The sequence below is a fragment of the Hippichthys cyanospilos genome, chromosome 3 (assembly GCF_059441005.1).
Source record: "Hippichthys cyanospilos isolate Australia breed blue-spotted pipefish chromosome 3, RoL_Hcya_1.0, whole genome shotgun sequence".
NCBI lineage: Eukaryota > Metazoa > Chordata > Actinopteri > Syngnathiformes > Syngnathidae > Hippichthys > Hippichthys cyanospilos.
Genome location: NC_142371.1, coordinates 11,406,539 through 11,430,499, shown reverse-complemented (window position 1 = coordinate 11,430,499; position 23,961 = coordinate 11,406,539). Strand labels below are relative to the sequence as shown.

The 23,961-nt window shown below is 38.4% G+C and overlaps 1 protein-coding gene across 1 annotated transcript; it reads left to right on the top strand.

The window, feature by feature from the left end:
- Positions 1-13,689: 13,689 nt before the first annotated feature.
- Positions 13,690-23,228, top strand: LOC148425760 (thyrotropin-releasing hormone receptor-like). Its single transcript, XM_088410598.1, has 2 exons — positions 13,690-14,667; positions 21,844-23,228. Exons 1-2 carry the CDS (start codon positions 13,855-13,857, stop codon positions 22,234-22,236), a joined length of 1,206 nt encoding a protein of 401 aa, XP_088266724.1. The 5' UTR covers positions 13,690-13,854; the 3' UTR covers positions 22,237-23,228.
- The last annotated feature ends 733 nt before the right edge of the window (positions 23,229-23,961 follow it).

The window sequence follows — 23,961 nt, the reverse complement described above, 5'->3', positions numbered from 1 at the left end:
GTGACCATTTTTAAGCCACCTCATATGGATCATCCTATCTAGAAACAACATGAATTAGAATCCTAAGGACATGAGTGCCTAATATCAAGAGAGAACCCATGCAGGCTCAGATAGATAGATGGATGGATGGATGGATGGATGGATGGATGGACGGACGGACGGACAGATGTACTGTGACGCTTTCTAGTGGCCATGGCTCACTTCTGATGTGTGTGTGCATGCGTGTGTGTGTGTGTGCGTGTGTGTGTGTAGGTGTGTGTGTGTGTGTAAGTATGTGTGTGTGCCAACGTGCAGCATTTCTTTTCCGCGTTATGTCTTGAATGTTAATTGTTCTGTGCTTTGTAATTTTGCTTCTACTTTGTTTTTGTGTATACAGTGTGTATTGCTTGCATCCTGTTTCTTTTATGTTTGTATTTTTAAGATAAATTTATCTGAGTTATTTTTCATGATTGCATCATTGTTGTTTTTTTCTACGCAGTTATATTGGGTGATTTTTTATTTTTTCATTTGCAGTAATGTGGTCTTTTTTTGTTATTTGCATCATTCATGTTTTTGCTACGTTCTGCAGGGTCCGGAAAGTATATGTGACTGCCATTGATTCAAGGACTGGAAAGGGCTGAACATAATTCAACTGGTTTTGGTGGAATCCACCGATTTAGGCAGCACTGCACAATGTAAACCCATTGCGATTTAAAGATGGGTAATGGCAAGCAAATCATCATCAAAAAAGAAGGGTGAGTTGATTGAAAATGTTTGTCTGAGTCAGATTGTAGTGTTTCAGAAAAAAAAAAATATGCACACTGTGTTGGGGAAAACCTGAGAAATCAATCCAAATACCAACCAAAAATATGTTACAGTATCTGAGTAGTAGAGGGTATACCCACTTTATTTACTGTATAGTTATTGTGTATAAAAATCAGCAAAACATGTTTGCCTCGTGATGAATACATTTCACATCCATCCATTCTGCTTGTGTGACCAGTAATAGTTTAATTACAAACTGCTCCTAATGAAGTCATATGATAGTTTTATAATGAGTGTAATAGTGAGGGTTGTCTTATCTGTCACTAATTTTAAAACTGTCCTTTTTTTCTTAACTACCGTATTTTCCGCACTATAAGGCGCACCGGATTACAAGACGCACCCTCAATTAATGACATATCTTAAAACTTTTTCCATATATAAGGTGCACCGGATTATAAGGTGCACCCTCAATTAATGACATATTTTAAAACTTTTTCAATCACAATATAGTAATACTCAAAGTAATAACAATAATAACTCAAATAATAACTCTAAACTCTCAATAGCATAACTCAATGTCAATATGACCAACCTTGTTAGACTGTAAATACACAAAAGAAACAGGTAAAGCTTACTTTATCAGTTCGTTCCCCATTTACTGATCCCAATCTCAATATTGATCCATATATAAGGCGCATCTGATTATAAGGCGCACCATCAGCTTTTTAAAAAAATAAGACTTTAAGGTGCGCCTTATAGTGCGGAAAATACGGTACTTAAAAAAGATGAAATTTGGGGGACACCCACCTTTCAAGGGACCACAACACCACTGCATGAGAGTCCTTCTTATTTACGCGATCCACTAGTGCTGAGACATTGTAACAGTTGGTCATGTGAGGATTAAGTGGAAATAGCCTACATACAGTATTTAATCGTTGGAGTAACCCTTAGCTCTATGACCTATAATTCCCAAACATCTGACTTGGATTCATATTCCTTAATAAAACCCACATTTTATCATGTAATAAATGTAATAATAATAATAATAATAATAATAATAATAATAATAATATTAATAATAATAAATACTGGCATTATTTTTTTTTTTAAACCTGTGCTTCCCTTATGTTGTGCCCTAAGCACAATGCTGGGTGAAGTCGGCAATATTTATTTCACTTTTCAATCCACTTTAGTGTTATAAAATACAATATCTCTATATATGTTAGTCTTAAAAAAAAAACAACAACAAAAAAATCATTACTTTATGGGCATTTGGAAAGGAAATATGGTCAATACCTTCCTGGAATTGAAAAGTCTTTACAGTACATACGTTCGGTACTCATGTAACCACAGCCTCCTTCAATCATTTTACAAATGACATCTTCTATAAATACTCCAGTTACCATTTTATTATTCTTAGTCTAGTTACCACATCCAAGTCCAGCAATTAAAATATCCCCCTCAGATTGCATTTCGCTGTATACAGGTAACTTGTTTCTAAGGAGCATATTTATGTTACCAACGAAAAAGGCTTATGAAATTCAAAACATGCACAAAAGACATAGATGTAAAAAATAACTTGTAAAAAGAATTAAAAAAATAAATTCCCCATGTTACAGTGTTTTACTCCAGGAATATACATCTCTCATTTGTTCTTTTTCTAGACACGTTCACTGGCATCTGTTTATCCAAGCAAACAGTTGACACACATTACAGCAAAAGAAGCACGGATATTTAAAAAAGATTAATATTAAATTTGAACTAATAATATATGGGAGCAATATGTATGCTTGCATCTGTAGGTGAGCTCATACACCACAGCTGTGATGAATGATTTAGTAAACAACAAAACATAGACTTCACTAATGAAGTCTAAACAACAAAATAAAATTAAATGCACCAATTATAAGTCTTCACAAATGTGGGTGACGTCTGTCAGCGATGCTGTTTGGTGCTGTATACAGACTCTCCATTGGGACATCTATTTACAATTATTAATATTTATTATTCAATTACTATCCAATCCTGGCATTTAAGAGGAATTGTGACTATGCATCATCACAAGTCACTGACCAATGAAAGCCAGTTTTAGAAACATGAAAACACTTTTTGTTATTTGTAGTAGTGCTGGTATTTTTTTTTTTTTTTTTAAAAGAGAGAGAGTCAAATCATTTATAGTTTTCATTGATGTTTTTTATTTAAAAGTTCTCCCTACAGTTCCAGGACTAAGGCGGGTCAGATTTATATGAGTTCTTTTATTTTGCTCTTCCCATCCTGCTCATCCTTTGTCTCATATTTTCTCATTGTGCAGAGTGGGGAGTCTCAGGTGCACGGCTCATTTAAATATGATTAGTATATTTAAATAGAGGGTAGACTCTCTCTCTCTCTCTCTCTCTCTCTCTCTCTCTCTCTCTCTCTCTCTCTCTCTCTCTCTCTCTCTCTCTCTCTCTCTCTCTCTCTCTCTCTCTCTCTCTCTCTCTCTCTCTCTCTCTCTCTCTCTCTCTCTCTCTCTCTCTCTCTCTCTCTCTCTCTCTCTCTCTCTCTCCTCTCTCTCTCTCCTCTCTCTCTCTCTCTCTCTCTCTCTCTCTCTCTCTCTCTCTCTCTCTCCTCTCTCTACACCAGGTTGTGTGACGGCCTCTCTTCGGTAGGTTGTAAGACTGCGATGATTTAACACCTACAGCAGAGGTCACTGTTGAATGACAAACGCATTGTCAACACAAGCGCCGACAGTTTGTGTGTCAATAAACTCCTTGACGTATCATCAACCCATCATGAGCTTTCAAATCCCCTCTCCTCCGGCCAGCAGTGGCAGGCAGTGACGTGGGTTGCACGCTTTTGATGGGTTGAGGAATGTATTGATACTTACTCACATGACAATGTGTTCGTTAGTCAATAGTGCTCTATGTTGTACAAAATTAAAGCTAAACCTACAGCGTGCAGCCACCGTCAACTAAGTTTGAAAATTATCCTTCCTCTCTTGCTCAAAGGTCGGGGAAGAGACATGCATACGCATCTGTATAAAAATCAAAATTTTCTTATTTTGCTTGCAGAATCACGCTGGGAACAGGAGAATGCTACAAAAAATAGAAATGACAAAAAACTACAACTGCAACAACTGAAAAAAATCAAACATTAAAAAAGCAGCAACTTAAAAAAAAGACACAATCACTAACTGGAAGCAAACGCACAATTAAAACAAAACATAACAAAACAAAACAAAAATCCAAATCACACCAAGGTTAAAACAGCTGTAAACAAAAACTGAATGCATTCAAGGAAGTCGTGCAAAAAAATGAATTCACAAAAAGACATATACAAAACTAAACAAAAAACAGATGCATGAAAAGAGAAAAACACACCAGATTAAAACGGCTGACAAAATATACAGCAAATTGAAAAACAGATGCATGAAAAGAGAAAAACACACCTGATTTAAACGGCTGTCAAAATATACTGCAAACTGTCAACCCACAACGAGCGTGAAGCTAATAGCGGACGGGACATTTAACAATCATACCACAAGGGTGGAAAAGTAGTAATGGTAGTTAAAAAAAAAAAAAAAAAAAAAAAAAAAAAAAAGGACAAAGATAATGAAGGGTGGGTTAGGTTTTAACTCCCCCTTCGACTTTTTTTTTCCCCCACCCTCCGGTCGATATTTGCTGTGCGCTAATTTTACCACTGGGTGTCAGTAATGCCTAAGGTATAGGTTACTATGGCTACTTTTGAACCCTTATGTAGCGTAAAGTATTCTTTTTAATTCACATAATTTCTGTTTACAATGCTTTGACGATTCCTAACCCTACCTCTGTGAAAAACGACATTTTTCACAGTATTAAAATGCATGAAAACAGACATTACATCCCAAATAATTCTTTGTTGATGTTCAAACACACTGTGTTCTTACATTGTAACTCAAGCAGAAAGGTCAAACAATAACTTGAATTACATATTTTTCTGTTTCTGTGAAAGTGGGGTGGAGCAAAAGTGAGTACACCCCATAACAAACACAACTACATCCAATAGTACATTTAGTACTTTGTATAGTCTCCATTATTTGCAATGACAGCCCTAAATCTCCTTGGCATGGAGTGCACAAGTCGACAACATTTGGCCTAATAAATTTTGTTCTATTCTTCAACGATGACCATTTCAGAATCAGGATGTTGGATGGAGAGTGATACTCAACCTGCCTCTTCAGTAGCTATTCGCCATATGTACTCTACAGAGTTCAGATCAGGAAGTCAGCTATCTAAGTGGCCTTAATGTGCGTTTTGGGTCATTGTCAACATTGAAAATGGCATGATGACCAACGGCCCAAAATGGAAGGATCTTATCTTTTAGTACAGAGCAGTACATTTGAGAATTCATGATGCCATCAATGAAATGCAGTCCTATGACACCTGCAGCACTCATGCAAGCCCAAATAACAACATTACCCCGTCCATGTTTCACTGTGGGCACCATGCGCTTTTCCATGTACTCTTCACTCGTGTGACGCCAGACCGTCTTGAAGCCAAAAAGATGGATTTTGGTCTCATCACTCCAGAATATAGAGTTCCAGTAGCCTTGATCCTCTAAGCGGGCTTTTGTGACTGGGCTTTGGGTGAGGCTTCCTTCGGGGATGACACCCACGCATGTCATACCGCTGCATTGTATGACGTGTTATGTTATGTGATACAGTCACTCCAATTTCTGTCTCTACTTCCTCAGACAACGGTTGTGCACTTGCATGCCGATTTTTCTCAACTTTTTTCATCACAAGACGCTCCTGCCTGGGTGTTAATGTTCTTGGCCGGCCTGTATGTCTCTTTATTTTGACTGCAGTTCCATCTCCTGTATTTTTGATCTTCGGATCACTTTTGCGACCGTGTTCTTACTGATAAGTACGTCTTTGCTGATCTTCTTGTAGCCCTCACTTCTCTTGTGTTGTCAACCGATCATCACGCGGTCATGTATTGGCTCCGATGATGAGGGACGTTGCCGGTCTGACCTGGCAGATTTAAACGTATCATGAACATCTGACGGATTCCCCTCATCCTTGTTACAACTCCCACCTTTGGAAGAATTTCTCCAAATCCCGCTGGAAGTGGGGGACATTGAGACTATTGGAATATATTCCGCACTTCCGATTTTGAGGCAGCTGGTCAAATTTGTGGCCGTAAGGTGGTCGATACCTGTCGTGGCGGCAATCCTCAAACCCGGCGCTGGACACCAGCAGGAGGGTTACCGTCAAGCTGAAGAAGGAGTCCTATTGGGTCTTTTTGGCCAGCGGGACTCCAGAGACAACTGACAGGTACCAGCTGGCCAAACGGAATGCAGCTTTGATAGTTGCAGAGGCAAAAACTCAGGTGTAGGAGGAGTTTGGTGACACCATGGAAAATGACTTTTGAACAGCTTGAAATTCTGGTCCATCATTCAGCGTCTCAGGAGGAGGGAAGCAGAGCACCTTTAACACTGTGTATAATGAAGCCGGTGTGCTGCTGACCTCAAATGGAGACATTGTGAGCCGGCAGAGAATACTTTGAAGACATCTGCTGTGCCACGGACACGTCTTTCTGTTAGGAAGCAAAGTCTGGAAAGGATAGCACATTTTTACACATTGCATCAGTCCATTTTAATTGACTTTATTAGGAGCCAGCGTTTCAGGGTGATGTTAAAGCACAGCTTTCACTTTGAATGGTTGTCCTAACTTACACTTGTAGATGTCATTTAACATAGTTCGTCAGTAGAACAGTATTCGGAAGTGTTCCTGAGCCAATGCAGCAATATCCTTTACTCAGTGATGTTTATTGCGGTGTCGCCTAAAGGATCGATGGTCACAGACATTCAATGTTGGTTTTAAGCCTTGCCGCTTACAGATAGAAAGTTAGAAGATAGAAAGATAGAAAGTACAGATAGAAACTCCACACTCTCTAAATCTATTGATGATGTTATGGACCATGGATGATAGAATCCCCAAATTCCTTGCAATTAAGGAATTCATTGCGGGATCTCGAACAGGCTGATGAGGTCGGCCAGCTAGCGGATAGTCGGGCACAGGCAAAAACGAAACGCAGGCAGACAATTAAGATGGAGTGTGGGAAAATTCGGCGTAGTGCATAGAGGCAATCTGGCGAGTTCTGGAGGGGAGGGTCTTGATTTTATAGTGAGCCGGTATCATCCATAGCAGGTGTGGTGAGGCAGAGAACGAGGTGACTGAGAGGTGGACTGTGACAGTTTTGTATTTTTGATCAGTATTTGACTTGTTAAAGTGTACGATTTTATTCAGTAATGCAAATTTGATAACAAGCAATGTGATTTAAGTTTCATGGTGCTCGAGAATGGCTTCCACAAGAAGGCTCTCTTTTTTTTTCACCTGGGTCTGAGCCCACTAGTTAAACATGAGCTGACGGCTAGCAATAAGTCCCACTTATTGATTCCGGTGCAGATGACTATTTTGTAGATGATTCTTTTTGAGCAGATTAATTGGTGTCTTGTTAAAAAACTTGATTTCCCTAAAAGTCAATGATCTCATAGGCCGACTCGGTGCAGTTGTTACCAATGTGACAGATTCACTCTTGCCTTGCATCGTAATCATCTGGAGTCCATTTGTGTGTCTTTTTTTTTTTTTTTTTTGGCATGCCTTCATAGTTAGCACATGTCATTTTGGGCTCAACTTGGCTTAGATGGCATCATGCCAACATTGACTGGAAAACAAGTAATATGTACCAAAGATAGGAAGGAATAACTGTATAACTACGCATTTCTTAAATAAAAAAAACTAAAACAATTAGTTGACGCAAAAGAGCAGTTTCAAACAATATGTGGCTATTCTGATTTGTAACAGACCATATGTGAAAATTAAAAGGAAAAAGAGATCACACCATAGACTTTGGGATTCATTTTTACCAACTGGTAAAATGGGCATTGAATCTAGACATGTAAGATTAAGAGTGCAACCAGATAAAGACCAATTGTGTTTCTGAAATAACATTGAAAGGAATTTAGACTTATTAAGGAGTGCATTTGCTTGAATCCATAATTGTATTCTGTAAAAATCACTTTGAAGAGAGTGCCTAATTCAAGACCAATTTTAACTCTCGAATGCCCAGAGAAGAGCCTTTTGGCTTTGTTACCTGTAAAGCTCACCTGGGAGTCGATTGGCAGGAAGGATTTTAGTGCCCATCCTAAAACGTCTGTGAACAGATAATTGTGGTATGTAAATAAGGAACACCAAGGGTTGATCTGAAATTGCAAAACAAGTTTATCTTTAGTCATTCGCAAGTGATTGAGAGCTAAAGTCCTCACTGCCCATCAGCTCTCCGGTGGTCTTAATTGGTAGAAAAGCTAAATGCTTGGCACTTTAGTGTTAAGGAGACTCTAGAAATCCAGATATGTTGAATTTACGTATGTACAGTATGTAGCAGCTTCAGCATAGAAGACCAGATGTCCGTCTCCCCAGCCACTTTATCCAGCTCCACAGGGTCCAAAGGGGTTCCTAGGTCAGCCAAGAGACATAGTCGCTCTAGTCACTATCCATCTGGGTTGTCCTTGTGGCCTCTTCCTGGTGGGACATGCCTGGAACACCTCAATGCCCACTGCACAGTGTTGGGCAAGTTACTTCAAAACTGTAATGCAGTATTTATTACTTCAGCACTGTCATTTCAAAGTACAGTGGACCCCCGATTTACGAGATTAATCCGTTCCGCGGTTGGGCTCATAAGGCGAATTCACCTTATGGCGGGCAATCCAAACATACAGTATGTTAAATAGCTAATGCATTTAAAACCCCAGGTAAGAACATTGAAACTGCATATACATATTAAAAATTGGTTTCAAAATAGTATAGTAAGTGCTACGTATACATAATATACATGCATACAATTAATTATCATAAATAAAAGATGTATAAAGGATTGATTTACCTTTGAGTGACTTATGGCTATATTCCATAATGAGGGTTGCCTGCCCTGGGCTAGGCTAGCTTTGCCTTCTTCGTACTTCTTGATTATCTCCAGATTCATTTCCAGATATATCATCTTTTTACTTCACTTTTTAACACAACTAGTACTCTTGGGACCCATGGCTGTCACGCTCTGTCTGGGGTTTTCGGGTTTTTGGATTTAGTTTAAGTAGTTTTTGGTTCATTTCGTCTGACTTATTCGTGTTGGTTTCCCTGCGTCTGCCTTTTTCTCAGTCTCGTTAGTTTTATCTCGTCCACCTGTTGTCCGTGTGTCCCCGCTCCTCACGTGTTAGCCAATCCAGTTCCCCTGCCTCTTGTCCCCGTCCAGCTGTAGTGTGTTTTCTGTAGTTAGTTTTAATGTATTCAAACCACCGTCCCTCTGTTGCCTTCGTCGGATTATTGCACCTCTTACCCCATCGATATCTTCAACTTGTGTTCCCTGTGCCGCTGTGTGTTTCCCCTCCGACTCGCCCTCCATTCTTCCCAGTCATCCGAATTAAGTCTCGTGAGTTTTTTTCCGTTCCTCATTTATTTTGCTACTTTGTCCAGTTTTTGTCTACTGCTTTTCCTGCCTTGTTTTATTATTAAAAGAGCATTTTTGTTTGAGCACACCCTTTCCGTCCTGCGTTTTTTGAGTCCCTTTCCCTCCACCGCTTCACGCCGCCATTCCACAACGTGACAATGGCTAACCCATTCAAGTTTGAACTAAGCAGTAAAATGTACAATAAACACATTACTTTAAGCACTCAGACAAGATCTTTAGCGTGCAGCCATTAGTCTTTAGCATGCAGCCATTTTGACCTTGACGCAGACCAATAACAGTCGCGTTGTAGCGACGTAACCGGTGATGCATGTATAGACATATGAGCGAAGACACATCCAACATGGCGGTCAGGCACGCACACTAACCGCCATGTTGAAAGGCAACAGAAATGGCGTCAAGACAAAAAAAGAAACGTCACAGTCCACATCGTAAGTTGAAAAAAACCCAAGGCAGGGACGTCGTAGACCGGGGGTTCAGTGTATTTAGTTACATTACAATTTTACTGTATTTGAAATGTAATGCATTACACTACTAATGCATTACTTTTATATTACTCTCACCACCATATCTGGGAATATGGATTTGCCATTCTAAATGTAGTTCATTACGGTCATTAGACATTCAGTAAAAGGTTGGCTTGAGCCTAAAACCAGCACAAATCATGTCCTCTGTATTTTATTGTGAACCGTTATAGACAACATCCAGCATCTTTTTTGTATTTTAATTCCTTTATTGCCTCGCTTTACGGTATAGTGATACATTGTTTGAGGTGTAGGCAAAAAGTTAGCACATTTCATAATTTCAATTTTAATATTAAAATTCAAGTTCAGTTGGCAGAAGTTAGGGACAGATGTTTCAAATGTAGATGGTTTCGGTGGGGCTAACTTTAGCAGCTAGCCTACAATGCATCTTTGTTATTGTGTGCTTCATCTTGATACCCTTTGACCACAACTATTTATAAACTATTAGTCAGCGCAATTGTACCGTGAAAATTAGCATTAGCTTCCCTTGTCCTTATTGCTAGTTGCGACAGGAATCTTGCTGACAAGGTCTTTATAGTGAGCCAGTATCAAGATCTTGCTTTCCAGATGCTGGTGAATCCACGGTGGAAAGCGCCAACATATCTCTTAACAAATCTTCTAAGCTCTTGATGTCAAAGTGTCATCCCTTCTCAAGAGAGCACAATCCTCCGTGTGTTTTCTTTTCGCTAACTTCATGTTACTATGGCCCCGCTCTAAACGGTTTGTAAAATTACTGGTCATATTTTGCGAAGTGGACAGCTTTTAGTGTTGTGCACAAAGTGCACCTAACAATTATAATTTAAAAAAAAACACTTCTTTCGGGCTAAAAATGCATTGTAATTACTTTATTGTACTCTGATTTCTAATGAGTACAATATTACTATTTTTGTGTGTGTGATATATTACATTACCGTGTTACAGTAAAAAGTAATAAATTACAGTAATTACGTTACTGTTGTAATGCTGTTGTAACTCCCAACACTGTTACTGAATGCTATTGATCAAGACATTTGTTCTGTAACCAAGATATACAGTATTTGGAGTGGTTTTACAGACATACACAAAAGCTTGACATAGCATCAGTAAAATGCCTTTGGGAGATAGGCTCTTGTTCAACATCCATCGCATTTGACCTTATATGTTTTCTCCTGGGTACATACACCTACTGACATTGAACAAAAATATCCTCCTGACAGTCTGCAAATCTTGTAGAAATATCTGCTCGAGTAGAGCCGCAAATCAACTTCATATTGTCTTTTATTTTTGTTCATACTAATAATTATTTGTTGATTTCATGTGAGCTTTGAGAGAAGTTGAACTTCAAACCTGAGAAGGTATCTGATGAAAAAGCTTTTTTATTTGTGTTTAGACTGATACTGCCTCCCTGCTGCTTGCAATAATGGGATCAATATACAGGGAAAATTACTTGGCAGGCAGCCTGACAGCGATGATTTGTGTGTTCCACCTCTTGATCGCCTAGCTGTGTGAACTGATGAGCTGTCATTGTCCTGCAGCTACATTCAACACTTCATTTAACCATACTGCCATGAACTGGAATAAGTAAAGTGAGGATCAATAAATGAATAAACAAGAGTAATAACGCAGAGACAGTAAATGAGATTTACGTGCAACTGATGTCATCCCTTGAAGTAATTTCAAATTATAAGAGAAGAGCACTAAAATGAAATGAGATCCAAGCGTGGCATCGTGAAACAAAGTTGCTATTTTCCTATATTTGTATTTAATTAATTCCATCCTACCATTTATATCTTAACTGCTTATCCTCATGAGGGTCGCGGGCAGGCGGGAGGTTATTTCAGTACACTATGTACTGGTTACCAGCCAATTGCAGGGCAAAGACAAACAGCCATTCACACACACACCAACACCTAAGGACAATTTACAGTCTCCAATCTGTCTACCATGCAATTTTTTGGGAACGTGAGAGGAAATCAGAGCACCAAGAGAAAACCCGCGCAAATATGGGGGAGAACATGCCGAAAGCGAACCCACAACCTCTGCTCTGTGAGGCCTGAGTGCTAACCAGTCTGCAACCTTGCTAGCCGTCTATCTATCCATTCATCTATCCATCCGTCCGTCCGTCCGTCCGTCCGTCCGTCCGTCCGTCCATCCATCCATCCATCCATCCATCCATCCATCCATCCATCCATCCATCCATCCATCCATCCATCCATCCATCTATCTATCTATCTATCTATCTATCTATCCATCCATCCATCCATCCATCCATCCATCCATCCATCCATCTGTCTATCTGTCTAGCCATGCATCCATCCATGCATCCATCCATTTAGCTATCGTGTGCCCAAGTTTAAATTAGAATAAATCTTCAGGGTTATGATGATGAGCCCCGCAATTATGTATTCGGTGATGAAACACTCAGAGGCTAACTCAGCGGGCCACGCCTCCCCGCTAGGCTGGAGCAGTGTCAAAATGTTCCCAAACGCACTTTCAGGGTGAGCCTGTCATCAAGTACACAAGTCGGCATAACTATTGAATTTAACAAATCTTGTCGTCTGAGTCAATCGACCTAGGGAATGTACTAAGCCACGCATAGTTCTGTGCTGTTGATTTTTATGTTCGAATTCTAGAACAACATGAGCTGTCCTTAAAACAGTAAAACAATATTGTTGCAGTCTGTGAGCGCCAAGAGGTATAAAACACAGTCAGCTTCCAATATGGGCCGGGACAGAGTCAAAAAGAAGCAAACATGGAGAGAAGAAGTTACTGTATCCAGTACTATAAGTGGATTGACTTGTTTTCAGCTGACAACTGATAGCATCTGACAGCCAAAATAATACAACCACCAATCACTAGGTTTACTAGCAAAGTACAAATTTTCTCCGTCAGAGGACAAGGAGCCTCTTGCTATGCAATCAGCTGGCTGGTGGTTGTAAGAAAAAAAAGAAAAAAAAAAAAGCTTTTGCTAGTAGTGTTATATTGGTTCACTTTTTAGCATCTACAACTAGAACAAGCATTTTATACTTTCATTTTTAACATTTTTTTTAAGGAGCAGATTTCAATATTTTAGGTAGTCCATTGCAGATTTGGTCGTTGCTGAACCAATTTTTTAGGCACAATACAGTTTGGCATGAACAGGTGAAATGACTTAGCATAGGTATAGGGAATTCCGAATTCTCGAGCGCCGTATCCATCCACTTGCTGTGGGGCTTTCTCCCGCCTACGTTTTCCCAATCCGGTGTGGCTGTGTTGTTTTTGCTGCTTTTTCATTGTATTGTGCACCTTGTTGGAGATCTTCACCAGCATGCCGCTGCGCACCAGCAGACTCCGGGTCAGCGACAATCATGACACATTCATGGGTTTCCAAGACACTAAGAATTAAAAATGACCTAACACCTGTAACAATGCTGATTTGTAGCTACTGATTTTTGAACAGAAATATTGTAATGAAAATTTGAATGCTTGAGAATAATTACCACATAATTCAACTGTTGTGTCATGTTTCAATACATGACATTGAAATATAATTTGCAGTCATGTAGCAATGCATTTATTTTAACCCTTTAGGCATCAGAGTTGTTCTTTCTACATTTTTTTTCAGTTTATGCTCTCTTAAACGTTTGTAGCTAGAAAATGGTTGGCGCTACGGGCATACTGTAAACGTTGCTTGATACAATTTTGCCAAATTGGCATTTGGAGTTAAGACATTAATTACCAATAATTACATCGGAAGCATTCACATTTGAATCCTGTTTGCCAGCTTGTTGTTTATCACTTTAGTGTTAACAGGGTGCACTGAAATGACTTTGCCCCACCCCCAGCCAACCCCTACCCACTCGCGGGTGTTAAAGCAGGAGCAGGAGCTCACCACAGTTAACTTCAGTCTGTACGACGCAACCATAAGGGAACGTTCATTTGAAATGCAGAGGATCATGGAGAAGAGAGGACGTTTGGATTGTTTGGGGATTGTCCTAAAATTTGGGACATCTATGCACGTATTTCATTTTTAAGTTTGAGATCTTTTACGGCTGGGACGTGCTTACCATTCCTCAAAATATTTTATCTTTTTTTTTCTTGAATTCCTGCATTTTATTTTATTTCGTCTTCTTTTGCAACCCATTATGGAAAACTTGACAACAGACAACGTGACAGCGGGGAATTCAACGTCCTTGGCGCACTATAATCAAACCTTGGGGGTGTGGAACGATTACGCGCTTGAGTACAAGGCAGTCAGTGTGTTTTTGGTGTCACTCATTTGCGGAGTGGGGATTGTGGGCAACATCATGGTCATCCTGGTGGTGCTGACCACTAAACACATGCGAACTCCCACTAACTGTTATCTGGTGAGCCTGGCTGCAGCCGACTTAATGGTGCTGACTGCAGCCGGTCTACCGAACATCACCGACGCCCTGCACGGGCAGTGGGTGTACGGATACGCAGGCTGCCTGGGGATCACTTATTTCCAATATTTGGGAATTAACGCATCCTCTTGTTCCATCACGGCATTCACGGTGGAGCGATACATCGCCATATGCCACCCTATTAAGGCGCAGTTCGTGTGTACTTTATCTAGAGCCAAGAAGATCATTCTGCTGGTGTGGGCGCTCACGTCCATTTATTGTATAATGTGGCTCTTTTTGTCAGACACTCAAACTTTGGTGTATGACAACGTCGAGCTCGTCAGCTGCGCCTACAAAATATCCAGGAGTCAATATCTGCCGATTTACTTCATAGATTTTGCTGTTTTTTATGTGCTTCCTCTAATTATGGCCACGGTTCTGTATGGACTCATTGCCAGGATACTTTTCCTAAACCCGTTGCCCGCGGTCCCCAAAGACAGAACCAGCAAGTGGAAGAGAGGTACTACGGAAGTGGGAGAAAGGATGATCAGTGGAAACATCTCCAGTAGCACCACTGCTGCTTCCCGCAGACAGGTAAGGAAACTTTCACTGTCTCTCGATGACATGTTACTGTGCGCGCGCGCACACACACACACACACACATATATATATATATATATATATATATATATATATATATATATATATATATATATATATATATATATATATATATATATATATATATATATATATATATATGGATTTGCCATTCTAAATGCAGCTCATTATGTTCATTACACATCCAGTGAAAGGTTGGAACAAATCATTTAATCTTTATTGTATTGTAAACCTTTAAAGACATAATACAAAATCTATTTTGCTGTAATTTAATCCTTTATAACTTTGTTTCAAGGTATTGTGTTTGCATTGCTGTAGGTATGCTGTAGGTATGCTGTAGGTAAAAAAAACCATTTAGTGTATTAAACAATTTCAATGTTAATATTCACATTTAAAATCAGTTGCCTATGTTAGAGACATATGTTTCAAAAATAGATGATTTTGTTGTGGCTATCATTTGCAGCGAGCCTACATCATTGTTAAGGTGTTCACTGTACTGGCTAACATGAGTTTTGGATGCTTCATCTTGATACACATTGACCAGAATGATTCATAGAATATTATTGATAGCAATTGTACTGTGAAAATTAACGTTAGGTTACCGTGTCATTATTGCTGGTTTCGACAGGGATCTTGCCGACAAGGTTTCCCTCTCCAAGGTTTATCCCTCCGCGAGAGCTGCAATCCTCTGCGTGTTTTCTTTTTGCTAACTTCACATTACTATGGCCCCAGTTTGTCAAAATACTGATCCTATTTCGCGAAGTGAACAGCTTTTTAAGTGTTGCGAACAAAGTACACCTAACAATTATATTTTTCTTGTCTTTATCTCTGACGAACTTAAAGTAATGGTTGTATGTCTGTCTTGTGTACATATTGTCCATATTCAGCTTACTGTTTCATCTCAGCTGTAGTAGATCAGCAAGTAAACAATTTGCCCTGGACTTTCTCTTCCAATCTCACTGTGTTTTTGGTGAATTCGGGGGGCGAAAAACACTTTGTTCAGGCTAAACGTTAAATTTAATGCATTACTTTACTCTCATTTGTAACAAGTACAATATTACTATTTCTTTGTGTCTAATTTATTACATTACCGCTTTACAGTAAAAAGTAATGCACTACTATAGTTACATTACTTTTGTAATCATTACTCCCAACACTGCTCATAAATTGATGAGTTTATTACAATTTGAATGTTATTTTGGAAGCTATAGTTTTGGAAAAAAAATGCATTTAAAGTTTTGGCACGTTTATTTTTCAAATTTCCATAGCAACTTGTACCTTAGGAAAAAGATGTTGATCTGGAATTTTCAGGAAGTGTTCATTGACTTCTGGAGAGAAAATTTCAATGGCAGGTAAGGACAGCGTCATCCCAAATAAATGAGCATAAAATTGGAAATGTCTGTTTGTAGCTCTATCATGTTGTAAATTTATTGGTCATGTACGTGTCCATGACGTGTCATCAGTAGTAGCTAAACATCATGAGCGATGACGTTGAGGAGAGATCAAACCATTATTTATTAATTTTGTTTTTACAGTACATGATTAGAGTACATGATTTCTCAAAAGACACCCAAATCGTTTCCCGGTTTTGTTAAAAAAAAAAAAAAAAACTATTTGAACAGCTAGATCTCTGTAATTACATTACCGCATTACAGTAAAAAGAAACACATTTCAGTAAATCCCCAAAACTTAATGTCACTTCTCAAATATCACTGTGTTTGTCAGCTATATGATATATTTAACTGAAATTCCTGCTCCGAAAAACCAATGATTTATAAAGGCAAAATCTTGAAAAAGTGCCCAAACTTTTTCATACCACTGTAAATAAAGGCAATCGAACACATAAGGCGGAAACACCAGGTTTTGCTAAAGCCATCCATCCTTTTTCAAGAGGTGCTCATTCTCACAAGGGTCGCAGGCTTGCTGATGCTTGACCCAGCTGACTTCAGGCAGTAGGCAGGTGACACCCTGCATAAAAAACGTGTTGTGTAATCTCCAATCTGACTGGTTAAAAACAAAACCATCCAACATTTAAAAAAAAAAAGGAGAGAGAGAAAGAAAGAAATTGTCAAACATACATTATTCATTTTCATACTTACATCAATTTCTTGCATAATGTCTTTCACTTTGATTCATTCATCTTTCATCTTTATTTTATCCTGTCTTCAAGTGTTGGCTTGGTTTAAGCTCAGAGTCTACGCGGAACAGATTTTTTGCAAGGTGTATCTTTCGGAATTTTTTTACGAACAGATAACATGGCGGACAAACTATTGCTTATGGAAGTTCGCTTGTAAAAACACCTTTATGATTCATCTAAAGAGGAATACCTTGATCTAAATACCGTGGACAACTCCTGACGAGCACCATGTTGGGGAGAGATGAGTAGTCAAGAGATGAGTAGGATTCTCTACCTCTTTTATAGAGTAGTGTTGTTTGTATGCTGTAGAGTAGATTGACTGCCACTTATAGTATGGGAGAATATTGTCTGACATTGTGCGAAAGCCGCTCTAAGTACACAGTGGTGCAAAACGCAGGTCAAGTATAAACCAAGTTAGACTTTCGCTGCAGGCTTGTTTGCGCCATAGTGAATGTCAGTGCAACACAAATGCAGAAAAAAAACAAAAGCAAAAACAAAACATTTCATATTATGCCACAGGGAGATTTTTCCTTGTATGACGAAGTAAGAAAGAGGGAAAGGATTCAATGCATTGATTTTTTTTCACACTGGAAGATTATTTTGCACATGCAGGTTTCTTGGCAGAGGAGTTTTACTGTACTTATTTATTTATTCGTTTAATTTGTTTTTTTTGTGCCTCAAATGGTTCAGCTGGTCAATTTTTTTTTCTAGTTTAAAAAAATGACATTTTTATTTTATATATTTCTGGCACTTTGATGAACAATAAGGTTTTCTTTTCAGAATTAGAATAAGTTCTAACCTGTATAAACCCCTGTAAAGAGTATGGTAACATTTTTTTTTTCTTTTGTTACATTTCAAAAGCATACAATAGGGTATTTAAGTATGCTTATACAATTTTAATAGATAATAATCTTATTTATAGTCACGGTAGTGAGCGGGGAGGGGTGTGCAAAATGTTTTCTCTTTCCTTGGGGTGGGCTTTGCAAAAATGAATTGAGAAGCACTGCTCTAAGCTTAAAAGAGCCCCATGTGAACGGCACAGATTTTGAAGATTTCCTGTGTGAAATTGTGTTGTTCTGTTTGGGTGGAAACACGTGTAATTGTCTGTGTAGTTGCTTTAGAGGGACCTCATGTTGAGTTGCAGCACAGTCTCTTAGAGAGATGTTTATTCATCAGATAAAGGGAAGACGTCTACCTCGAATAGCAAAGTGGGTGTGGTGGCCTGAGAATGTCCCTGCCCTATCGGCCAATTTGATCAGTTAAGTCCAAGTCAAACATAACTTTCCTCCATCATTACGGTTGGTGCATATTGTTGACAAATGCACAGCAAAAACTGCACATGCACATGGTTTTGGGTTGATCTGCATTACCCAAAGCACTGTGAAAACGGGAGGATTTGTACAAAGTCAAGAAAGGATATGAGATTAGGTTTTGCTCACGGATGACACTTCACGCGTCACTGATCGAGTTCCAGCAAAAGGATGGACTCCTAGGCAAATATTATTGTTTGAGAGCAGTCACACAGATCTTATTCCATCAGTCACAAGTAAACAATAAAGAGTAATTTAAAACAACAATGACATGTCAAGGCAAGAACAAATTAAATATGCGGTACTACATTAACAAAGATTTGGCCAAAAAAGTACCAACAGAGCGTAATCCAGCTCTCCACACATAAGAGTCCCGAAAATTGCAAATTACCTAAACGAAATCCTGATGATGTTTGCTCTATGTGACTATTTGGTTAATTGTTAACAGAACTATAATATAAATAATTTTCCATTTTGTAGAAACGTCATTTGCATTCATATCACCATTGTTTGTGTCGCTACACATTCTGTGTAATGATGCACTGCAGTTGTGCGCTGTTTGTCACAGGGCAGTGAACCAAAGTGTTGTCAAAGACACAAGGAATAAAGAAATAAGCCCTTGATAAAAAAGGAGAAATGAGCAAGGTAGAATTGGTCATATTCGGCGGTATCTTTGTGGCAGTTGCGACTGAAAAGAGAGTGTCTGTTGGAAAGAATTCCATTGCATTTCTGCCTTGACTGACTGCCTTGACTGTCATCATGATAGTTTCTAGACTGAGAATTTGGTGGTCAGGTTGTGTCCATTGCTGCACATATGTACATAAGAAGTATGTTCCAGGCACATGCCCAGCACCTTCTGTCTTTTGTGTCTTACTCGTGGGAAGTTTTTGCCTGCGAATATCGTAGGCACCGTTATTTATAGCCAGGCACCCCAACTGTAAGCGATGAAAGGCCTTGATTCCAGAATACATTGTGCACGTGAAAACATGCTGATGGCCTTGTATCAAGTTATGTTGTGAACAAGATTGTTTTAACACATTGATAACTAGTACACAAACCTTAAGTATGACTGGAATGGTGAGTCTGGATGAAACAAAGAAAAGTGCCAAGGAACAAGAGGAGTGACAAGTAGTAAAAAGACAAGTAAATTAAGATGCAGAATTTTTTAAAAGAGTTATACAACCTCCCTAATTTAGAGCTGAACTCAGGGACAGGAGGAGAGCAAATGTAAACAGATGAAGCTGGCTGATTGTAGGAGGGTGGAGCACAGGAAATCCACCCGCCAAGTAGTGATGTGACATTCATGAACGTCAAAAGACTTTTGAACGGCTTTTCACTGTGAACGGTGGGTTTCGAGTCAATTGGTTGTCGTGGCCCCCTGTAACTTCGAGCTATTATGTCAGCAGATTGGTTCAGGAAAATCACGGCAAAAACATGTTTATTTTCCCTGCAGCATATGCATCCTGGAGTTAAGTTTTGTTGCACTGATGAAATTATAGAAACACTGTAAAGAAATCTGATTTTTGTTATTTTTATTTTGAAGATTAAAAAAAAGTAACAACAAAAAGGAACACTAACCTCAGACCTGAGCAACAAAACACAATACTATTCCTAAATCCATCCATCCATTTTCTCGATCCACTTAACCTCGCTGGGGTTGCTGGCTTGCTGGTGCCTTTGGACACCCTGAACTGATTGCCAGCCAATTGCAGGACACACAGGGATGAGCAATCATTCACACACCCAATCACGGAAGTTAAGAAGGAAGCCGAAGTGCCTGGAGAGAACCCACGCAGGCCTGCGGAGAACATGCAAACTCCACACAGCGGAAGTGACCAGTTGCCATGCTTGTGCCTTGCTGATTATTGCAGGGACTAAAAGTGGAACTTTCACGTTAGCATTAGTATCTAGCTTTGGCATGCTACTGCTCAGTGCAGGTAAAATCCTTCCATTGCCCTGAAGAGATTCCCAATGGGTGGAGGTCACCATCTAAGACATTACAAAACATTCAGCTTGAGCCAAAATGTGTTTGACACCCCTGTGTTAGAGGGAGAACTATGAAATTGGTGTTTAAGAGGAAAACAATGTTTTCAAATAAACTACAAAACATAAAAGAAGAAATCTTTTTGACTGGCTTTATTTCTTTTTAAACTGTTCCCTTTCAGGAGCCGAAGTCCCCATTGCTACCACCAAATAACCAAGTTAGTTAGAGGGTGAGAGGAGGCATTACCAACAGGCCAAAACAGAATACAACACAGCATCAATACAATTCAAATCATGCAGATGTTACCACTCATTCCGTTACCTTGGTGATTAATCATCATCTGAATAATGGTTTGCTCATGTGTAGCAGCTTGTTTGACCGTCACAAGTGGTGTAAATGTGATTTACAAGAAGAATCCATTCCAAATAATTTATGCATTGGGATTATTTGAGCAGTGCAAAAAAAAAAAAAATGACCGCAGATCTTCCTGAATCATCTTGCAATATCAGATGCAGTGTTGATTTGGGAACAAACATTACCCTTTCGAGTTCCCTGTTACGATAATCACTATTAATATATCCAAAGATTCATTAAGTACAGTATGCTTTAATGCATAATTCCATCAATTGGAAGGGTTTAGCGGTTTGGTAAAGACAAACTGGCACTCACGGGTGTTAAAAATGAAATAGAAACACTAAGAGTTGTTATGGCAAAAACCAGTTGAATTGCTTCATTTGGGATCAAGTTTGCGAGTCAGCAGATCAGTTTATTAGAGGTAAAAACATTTCACTGATGAATTATAATGATAAAGGATCATTATGTCAAAGAGGGCCCTATGTTTTGATCTAATCAAGAGCAGCTCATTTGGAGGGGGAAGGTAAGTCTGGTATTGAACTTACATTAATTATGTTGTGTATTATATTGTTCCTTTCCCTTGAGAAAACCTTTTTTTGTGTGAATATCGATATTAAAATAATTTATGGCTCGTTTAGGTTACAATTGAACCTAAATGTTTGATCATTATTTGATAATATGTTGTAGTTCATGTTCATCCCAGGTGTACAATTAAGAATCTAATCTTGATTTAAATGCACCTGCTGATCATGCTGTTATCCAATTGGTAGGGAAAAAAAATCAATATAACAGTAGAAACATGTAATGCAATTCCAGCACACTAGAAGAAAAAAAAAAAAGAAAATTATTGTAGACTCTCCAGATCCAATTTTCTCTTGATGGCAGCACTCTTGGAAACACAGTCATAGCTACTAGCAGATATTGTTTGCCTCCACTTTCTTCGCATCCAAGCAATCAATGCAACCACGAGGGAACATATTCCATGCATTAGGTACAACATCAGAGGGTGTCAAAGGGCATGTTATTGTTCAAAAAGCAAACCTGACTAGCTGAATAGAGGTGGAGGACCAGTAATTTCAAATGAAAACATTTCAGGACTCATTTCACTTTTATTACTGTTGCTTCCTTTTTACAGTTTGGGGATGATAAGTTATTTAAATTAAATTCAAAAAGGGGTAAAACATGCACTACTGGAATCTTCATTGAAGTTTTGGATCTCAACTATTGAAACGCCCAAACAGAATTCAATTATTGAATTCAAAATTCAATAATTCATGTGGTTGTCATCATAATAATTTGTTGATGTAGAAGAAATGTTTATTGAGTGTGGATTTTTTCCCCCCCTTGACATTCTGTTCTGTTAGGTAACCAAAATGCTGGCTGTGGTAGTAATCCTATTTGCCTTACTTTGGATGCCCTACCGGACCTTAGTAGTCGTCAATTCCTTCCTGGACAAGGCCTACCTGGACAACTGGTTCCTGCTCTTCTGCCGCCTCTGCATCTACTTAAACAGTGCCATCAACCCAGTCATCTACAACGTCATGTCCCAGAAGTTCCGGGCTGCTTTTAAAAAGCTGTGTCACTGCGGGCCTCAGCGCCTGGAGAAACCTACTTCATACAGCGTGGCTATCACCTACAGTGTCATCAAGGATACGTCAAATGGAGAAAGTCCTGACCAGTTCACTACAGAAATGGAAGAACTAAACACACCAAGCGACCACTTAGTATCCACTGGAATCCCATCAACTTCCAATTAGGTGTTGTTTGCGCAGCAACCTTCTTTTTTTCAGTAGCTGCTCAAATTGAGGATAAAACATATTGAAGGTGAACAGTGGTGAACTCAATGTAAATTATCAATATTTTATTGTAGAAATATGTTAGTGTCAATTGTTTGAGTTATCATGACATGGAGACGAGGATAGGTTTCCTGAAGGTAAAAGAAAATACAAAAAAAGCGAATAGATGAATGTGCTACTACTGAACTGTGACTATGTGACCATTTGCTTTATAAGGATGTTTATTCATAAAGTTTGCATAAACAGTACTGCATATAAAATAAATACAGAGGGCCCCTGGTTTACAGGATCGTAACACGAATTCCACTGTACTGAAAAAAAAAGCACCATCAGGCCATGTTGCCACCTTGTTGATAGAGTGGCGGGGTTGATGCAAGGCATCCTATAAATTTCTAAGTCTTCAAACCTTTTCAGCTTCCAGTCTAAAAGTGTACTTTAAGTTTTGGACTGAAATTTTCAGTGAAAAAATTTGAGTGGAACGTTACACTGTGAAGACACAAGGATAAACTGCGACTGGCATGAGCTTTGGTGGTTACACAAAGCGGAATGCCATCGCCAGCTTATTTCATCGGATAATGCGAGGACAAATTTTGAACTAATAAGGACTTTGTTTATCATACTAGTAATAGTAATCAGGAACATGCATTCAGTTCAAGTAAAACAGTTATGCCACTCTGTCGTTATGGTCATAAAACCTTTTTTTTTATGGGGGGGTGTATGGCATTTGGCTGGCAGGTACAAATATTTAATCAAACCTTAGAGAAGTAGCACAATCACTGGTGATCTGTAAATAGCAGGAGTTAAACAGAAATCCTTCATTCTTTAGAGCTGGTTGACCAGGTTATTTCTTCTAATATGCTTTGCTATGGAATGAATGATAAGATTGTTCAAAACATAATTGTGAGTGATAAAGTATGTTATATTTTTGTTTATTGCCTGTCTTTCAAAATAGGTCTCCACATTAAGTCTAAAAACCTTTTTATTTATATATATATATATATATATATATATATATATATATATTATATATATATATATATATATATATATATATATATATATATATATATATATATATATATATATATATATATATATATATATATATATATATACCATACAGGAAAGAGGAGTGCATACAAACTCCTCCACGCAGTACGGCCAGTCCTTAAATTTGAACCCACATTCTGAGACCACGTGCACCCCAGTATATATATATATATATATATATATATATATATATATATATATATATATATATATATATATATATATATATATACTAAACTGTATATATATATATATATATATATATATATATATATATATATATATATATATTATATATATACTAAACTAAACTATATATATATACTAAACTGTATATATATATATATATATATATATATATATATATATATATATATATATATATATATATATATATATATATATATATATATATACTGGGGTGCACGTGGTCTCAGAATGTGGGTTCAAATTTAAGGACTGGCCGTACTGCGTGGAGGAGTTTGTATGCACTCCTCTTTCCTGTATGGTTTAGAATGATTAAATAGATAATATCCATAAAAATGCACATATATGCAAGACATACAAGTTATATTTTATCCATCCATCCATTTTCGATAGGCGATTATCCCCATGGGGGTCGCATGCTTGTTGGCG

Excerpts from the sequence above, each read along its gene's own strand:
- LOC148425760 (XM_088410598.1), top strand. The coding sequence starts at position 13,855 with ATGGAAAACTTGACAACAGACAACGTGACAGCGGGGAATTCAACGTCC. Across the intron at positions 14,668-21,843 it reads CTGCTGCTTCCCGCAGACAG|GTAACCAAAATGCTGGCTGT; the intron begins GTAAGGAAACTT and ends CTGTTCTGTTAG.